The 7493-nt window shown below is 36.8% G+C and overlaps 1 protein-coding gene across 1 annotated transcript in view; it reads right to left on the bottom strand.

The window, feature by feature from the left end:
• The window catches only part of LRMDA (leucine rich melanocyte differentiation associated), a 608495-nt gene extending 602289 nt beyond the window's left edge, over nucleotides 1–6206 (bottom strand). The window contains exons 1-2 of the mRNA XM_053692887.1: nucleotides 6088–6206; nucleotides 5388–5492 (exon numbers count right to left, since the gene is read on the bottom strand). Coding sequence (XP_053548862.1) covers nucleotides 5388–5492; nucleotides 6088–6206 — 224 coding nt within the window. The remainder of the gene's footprint in view (nucleotides 1–5387; nucleotides 5493–6087) is intronic.
• Between the last annotated feature and the right edge of the window lie 1287 nt (nucleotides 6207–7493).

A 7493-nucleotide genomic window follows, 5' to 3' on the forward strand; every position in this document is an offset into this window, starting at 1 on the left:
TAAAACAATATGATAACATTTGATAACTGTTGGCAGTATTACTTGTTTTGCTTTTCTGTTTCTCTATATACTTGGCTATATTTATGACTTAGGAAGGGATTTAAAGCTCTGGTATGTTAGTGTGCCTTTTGCCTCTTCCCAGTGGTCAGGAGGGTACTTCTCACACCTGATGTCTCGTGGACTCTTACCATCTTAAAGGGACACTGTATTGCATGCTCTAATATGTTAGACCAGGTCATTTGTACACTACTTATTGTGGAACTCAATATTTTTAACACCAGCAAAGTGATAAAGTCCCACTCGCAAGCTAAACACAACTGGTGATTGTGATTGGTGAGGTCACGAGACAGCCACTGTTGACTGGTCCACTGGCATTTTCCTGCTGCTGCAATGCTTGCCACTCTTGAGCTAAAAACAGCGAGTAATTAGTGGGGCCAAGGGAATATTGCTGCTGATGGACTCACTTGCTTTAGGGTGGGACTATATCTATGTGTTTAACTCCTATAAAGAGTAAGTAGTGAAAAAATGATCTTCTGTAACTTATTAGAACAGTGTTCATTTCATTGCTGCATTGTTTTATTATATGTAGTTCAACTGATAAGAAAGCCTTATGTGTTTTTTTTCACAATCATAATATATTCAAAAAGGTTATGTAGGCGTAGAATTTCAAGAGCCCATAAATAAGTGTTTAAAAATTAAACAAAATGTAGCTATTACTCAGAGCTTGATGAAATGGCAAAATGAATAATAATAAAGTATAAGTAATATGACTTGTATGTCTGGCAAATAAACATACTCAGAAAATTATATGATAAAGAAAAAGAATGAGGCCTAAACTTTACAGATATTATATACTTTTACATATACTATTTTACATCTACCGTCTCACAAACACCTGATTTACCAGAAAGTTATTGAATTAGTCGATTAGTAGTTTCAACATTTTTAGCAACTGCAATTGAATTTGCTGCCAAGACCATATACTAGCGAACATAATCATCAGTTAAAAAGAGGGACTTTTACTTGGCCTGTATATCCTGGAACCCATAAGTAGCAAAACAAAATGAGCACACATAGTTCGAATAAGTACTGTCACTAGCTTACAACTAGATTATTAATATCAGCTGTATAAAGAAAATGCAAAAAATATGCCTGAAAATAAATTTCCTATGGGTGGGGCTGTTACAGGAGAAGCAAGACTAGACTTTCTGTTGATGGGAAAGGGCATTCCAAGGATGGGGGTCAAGAGTTCAGTGGGAGGGTCTGGAAGGTCCATAGGTAGGGCTGGCAGAGCTGGAAGAATCCTGTATAGAGAGGTGGTAGGAAAACCAAGTGATTATCACAGTTGGGGGGGGTCCAGGGGGGGCCAGCCATTATGTTGGGGGGCCAGAGTTCCCCTGGTGATGCCATTGTTCCTATCACAGAAACACACACCCACATATTTATATATGGCGACTCCACTGAAGGATAGATTTCCTGATATAGGTCAGCTGTGTACCAGCAGGTGCTACAAGTACTGAATCCCCAGCTGTCATGCTTGGCACACAACAAATGGTAGCACAAACATGATGGTAGTCAGTAGACATGTACATTTGGATGCTGACAAGTGTAAACAGATATTTTTTAAAGACAAATTGTTTTGTTTGTTACAGCTGTGAGAATACACGCAACAAATAAAATGACGTTGACTTGTTTATGTGGTTAAAATCATTACCTTAAAGGCAGGGATGGTTTATACTCTTATGATACCCTGATAATGATTTAGCAATGTCCTTGTAAGTTGATTGATTCTCCTGTCAGTCAATAAGTATGAAAGCTTCACTTTTGTTCTTTGCCAGTCCTGACCCAATTAAAAAAGTATATATATATATATATATATATATATATATATATATATATATATATATATATATATACACTTGTTTGTGCAAATATCTAGTAGTCAGTGGCAGATATTGACCCACTTATACTATGTATAGAATCTGCTACATAATTCTAGTGATGGTATTTTATGGGTGTCCAATAAGAATAGGTGGCCTTATTTTTTACATTAGCCCACCCATGGTCCAGCCCACTCATAAAAAGAAGCTTCTGAGTAGAAGCCAGATATTTAGAGCAGTCATTATACATTGCAGACCCAAGTATGACAAAAAAATACTTAAAATGGAGCCTCTACACAAATGTAATTTTTTTTGTGTAGCATACTATATGGGATCTATCCCTAAAATAAGCACATCCTCCTTTATAAAGGTTCACATTAAGGAAATATGCCTTGAGACATAAGGCATTCTGTGATTTTAATATAAATTGTTTTATTATATGTAGCTCAAAAAACAATATTGTCTAATTATTTATTTTGTACCCGTTTTCTCTAATTTAATTCTGAAAACTGTGGGCTTGTTACAAGTGGAAGTGCAGACATCACACTGCTATATTCCACACAGACATTGGCTGCTCCCTCTAGCGACTCATTTATATCTGCCCCTAATTGGCTGCAGCAGCAAAGGAAACCTATTTATAACTAGGTTCTGTCCATTGCTTTATGTAGACTAAAGCTTTATACTTAGTTTTTAAATGTATGTTATACATTGGCTGTACCTTTCCTGATCTCATATTCTTTAGTCCAGGGTTTGACAAATTTATCCAAATTCTAGGAGACAGCCCAAAAATCTAAGAGCCAGTAGTCTTGGAGTGGACTTGTAAGTGTCTGATATAGTGCAATAATTATATGCTTTTTTGTTACAGTATTTTATTATTGCACACAATTGCAGGTATCTGTAGGTTTTACCAACACATAAGCCAGTCGTGAGCATGCCACAGATGGTGACTGATAGGTATGCTCTTATGGCACTTTGTACTGGCTTGTTGGCATCGTCTTCTGAGAAGCAGTATTGCATTGTGTCTCCTGGGTAGATTTTAACTGTGTCTTTAACCCTTTTACAGTGGTTAAACACAGCTGCAAATCTAAAAAGTAGAGTCAAAACAAAATTCTCAGTAAAAAAAAAAAAAAAAAAGTGCTTAGAAATTCTAGACTATTGTAGAAATCTACAGCTTTGTTAGTTTAGTACCAGAATGGGCATTATGTGTATATATAAATACATACACACAGAGGCTATTAGGACACAGACTTTACCCATTGAGAAAGGTGCTAGACTGGCACCGAAATGTTTGGGAACATGTTGATATGCTGGTATTGATGTGAAGATCATTAAAAGTTTGAACTTTTGTATGAAGCCCGGTGAGTGCAGTGATTTATTCTCCTGGTAGGATAAAGATATTTTTGCACATACACACACACACACACACATATATATAAAATTACATGTCATAAAACTGAAGCATCACGCAGTTTTATGATATAAAATTATATATATGGGTTTTGTATGTCCACTGCCATAAATCATAAAAAAAAAGCTTACTAATACTCTAAAGGTTAAGTCATAGTGGTCCATTTATCAAGCTCTCGCCAGAAACACCAGGTATGAAGCAGCGGTCAGAGCAGCGGCTCTGAGCAGGCGGACAGAAATCTCTGCAATTCAACCCGATCAAGTACGATCGGGTTGATTGACACCCCACACCCCCTGCTGGCAGCTGATTAGCCGCGAATCTGTAGGGGGCGGCGTTGTGAGCTGCTGGTGCAATGCTGAATATAGAGAGCATATATTGCTCTCCGCATTCAGCGAGGTCTGTCAGACCTGATCCGCACTGTTGAATCAGGTCCGACAGACCTTTGTTCAATAGGGGCCATAGTGAGGAATAGGAAAAGTTGGTTCTAAAAGGGACACTTTTTACCTCAGTGATTACCTTGTATCTAACCCTCTGCAGACTGCCCTCTTATCTCAGTTCTTTTAACAGACTTGCATTTTAGCCAATCCGTGCTGACTCATAAATAACTTCACGGGGTGAGCACAATGTTATCTATATGGCATGAACTAGCAGTGTCTAACTGTGAAAGAAAAACTGTCAAAATGCACGGAAATAAGAGGCGGCCTTCAAGGGCTTAGAAATCAGCATATAAGCCTACCTAGGTTTAGTTTTCAATAAAGAATACCAAGAGAATAAAGCAAATTTGATGATAAAGTAAATTGGAAAGCTATTTAAAATTGCATGCTCTATTGGAATCATGAAAGTTTCATTTTGACTTGACTGTCCCTTTAAATAGGAGTATTTTTGCAATATGCTTCCATTAGCAAAAATGCTTCTAGTAAAACTTATTGATGGTTGTCAGCAGGATATGTGCATATGTTGTGAGGGCCTGTGCACCAGCATTCAAACCCCATACCTTCTCAGAGAGTCAGCAGTGGCTTATATGACACAAATTAAGTCCTCGGGCACAATACACACCACCACCAGATCTGTGAGCTTGAATACTAGTTCATATCTTTGTATGCCACTGAAAAACATGAATAACCTTTACTAGAAACATTTTAGCTAATGCAAGAATATTGCAAAAATGCTTCTATTCAAAAAAATGAAATGTACATTTGCGTTTTGACCTTTCTATCCTTTTAAATACAGCAGAATCAACAAATGCATAATAAAAACATAAAGCAATATCACTTAGAAGAAAAGTCTACTGCTGATTTGAAATTCAGACTGAGAAATTCCAAAGTTACTTTCATTTCCCTTCCCCCATATCATGTGACAACCACCAGCGAATCACAAAATGTTTATACTGTACATCTGCAGTTTAATTTTGAATTTAGTGTCCCTTTAAGAACCCAAATATATCACCTCAGTATTTTAAGCACATTTTGATCCCATTAGTAAAACAAATGACTGCAAGACATATGCTGAAGAAAAAAATAGCTACTGTAGGTTATCTACAGAAAACAAAAAAACATCCCATAAAGCTATTGATATTTGCAGGGATGCTTCTAAACCAGAGGTGCACAACTAAACTGTATACATTCTTTTATATTCTGACCATTATTTCATTTAAAGAGACATGAAACCCAAAACTTCTCTTTCATGATTCAGAAAGAGCATGAAATTAAATTGAAAAAAAGTTTCCAATTTACTTTGCTCTCATTGTGTAACATTTATTGAAAAGCAGGCTTTGGAGTGTGCACGTTTGGAGTACTATATAGCAGCAGTTTTGCAAAAATACTTTAAAGAATGTTATACATTTGCAGGAGCACTAGATGGCAGTAGTGTTTGCTACCATGTAGTGCTACAGACACATGCATGCTACCTGCCTTTGTATTCTCTTCAACAAAGAATACCATGAGAACAAAGCAAATTTGATAATAGAAGTGAATTGGAAACTTATTTAGAACTGTTTGCTCTGTTACAAAAGAAACATTTTGGATTTTATGCAACTTTAAATCTTTCAGTACCTCTCTTTTTGTTTGGCCCAGTGTTCTGGTCCTTTATAAAAGCCTTACCTTGCAAGCTTAGGACAGCTGGTGCCTTTGAGGTTTTGGGTTTGCAACTCATAAGAATGGCACTGGATATCTGTGATTTGAAACTCCAACTGAGCATGAGTTACACTATAAAAATATGCATAGTAAAGATTATTTTTGTCTTCATTAAAAACAAAAAATGCAAGAAGTCTACCTTAGTTACATACTGCACATTTTCCCTAAGATTTATTGCACAAGGACAGCACCACAGGTTGGCACTGTGTAGCCCTATCCTATAACATCTAATATTCCTTCATTCCACCGCCACGTGTAAAAACTCATTGCTCCTAGAAATGAAGATGCTCGGATGTCAGCTGTAAAATGTGTATCTAACTTTCCCAGACAAGCAGATATCAATTGACAGGGTGTGAGAGAAGAAAAGAGAGAGAGAGAGGATAGACGGGTTTGTCCTGAAGCCAGTAACCTTGGTTGTGGATGCAATGTCACCATGACCAGGCCATCATTCTCTGAGACTTACAGCTCCTTATTTAAAAGGGAAACAAATACCAGTCAGAGAATGTCAGTGCAAGGACATCTCTCCCGCCTCTCAGCTAAACTTATCAGCTCTGAGGTTTAATATTGGAGTCTTCGCTTTTTTTTTCTCTTTTCTTTATAACTACCCCTCAAGATTTATCTCCAGTAGCTGCTTTTGATTCCGGCAGCTCCTGGGATCAAGATTTACAGACACAAAGAGCATTTCAATTTATCACTGCTACTGGGGTGCTTTGCAATATGTTTCAGGCCCATACGATAGCACAGGGGGTTTAATTCACATCTTGTTGTCCCCACAAATGGCGACATTTTGCTTGTTTTATGTAGGGGGTATAAATTCTGTAGATGTCCTTCCAAAAACTGACTTCATCTTCCTGAAAATGCATAACCCATAAATCCAAACAATCTAATTGTTTGCTCATTTTTAATTTAAGCAACAGAATAAATATATAAATAAATGTGAATGAAAAGAAAAATTGTTTTTGCTGTAAACATTGAAAAGTTCCTCGGAAATAGGTGATAATTTCTCTTTTCCTTGGCTGTCACCGCAAAGCCTGATGTGATAGTGAGTTATTAGGCTGGCTTCTGCTGGGGGAAGGTTGACCTAGAAATCATAGAAAGAAATCAGAAGGTGCAAATATTCTGCAGATAGAAAGAGGGAAAAAAATCGGATGGATTTATACAGCCAAGTCCAACACCTTATAAATCACGCAGCAGAAGATCAAGGGAAGAGTAGAGATAAAAACGTGGAACTTGTCCCTAAGATCTGAGATTGGAAGAAAATATGCAAATATGGCAAACTATTCCTAGAGTAATAAATTGCGCTCTCATAAATTAGCAAACTCAGATTTCTTGTCAAGCATCTAAAGAGAAATACTACTGCTTTATGTGTATATGCAAAGGATTTTTTTTCCTTTTTTTTTAATGCGTGGCTTGTCAAAAGTCAATGGTAATTTTTATAACGATATTAAAACATTTTTAAAGATTGGGGTTGTTATTTTTCCAAAACAAAATACAATACCATATATTACCAAAGAGCTTTTACTCATTTTATGATGTTTAAATTACAAGAACCATATAAAAGTGAGTAAAAATACAACTGAATGTGGCCTACATTCAGAAAACTTTAGAAAAAGATAGCAAGGTGCAAGTTTCCGGCAAATGGAGGGGGCCGGTTACATAGGCAGTATAGGTACGAGTCTTCTTCTTTCCTTTCCTACTATTTATTGAATCACCCAGGAACACCTCATACTTAAAAACCTACATTTATTAGCCTATACGCAATGAAACCTAATAATTTAAATGTAGCCAACAGCATTTTGTACAAAGAACATCCAAACACTTGTAAAGAAAGTAATTTGAAGAGTCACAAAGCTGGTTTAAGAACCCTGCTTAAACAGTAGAAACCCTGCATAAACAGTAGGACAACAACAAATATGGTTGCCACTTGTCCAGGAATAACCCGGACAGTCCGGATTTCCATTTCTGTGTCCGGGTTTGAAGCTTTGTCAGACCTGGACATGCAAATTGCCAGGTTTGGGGAGGAAATGCAGTATAAATATACACTGTCTAGTAGTAGTATACTAGTACTGTTCT

Source organism: Bombina bombina, chromosome 9 (assembly GCF_027579735.1).
Source record: "Bombina bombina isolate aBomBom1 chromosome 9, aBomBom1.pri, whole genome shotgun sequence".
NCBI lineage: Eukaryota > Metazoa > Chordata > Amphibia > Anura > Bombinatoridae > Bombina > Bombina bombina.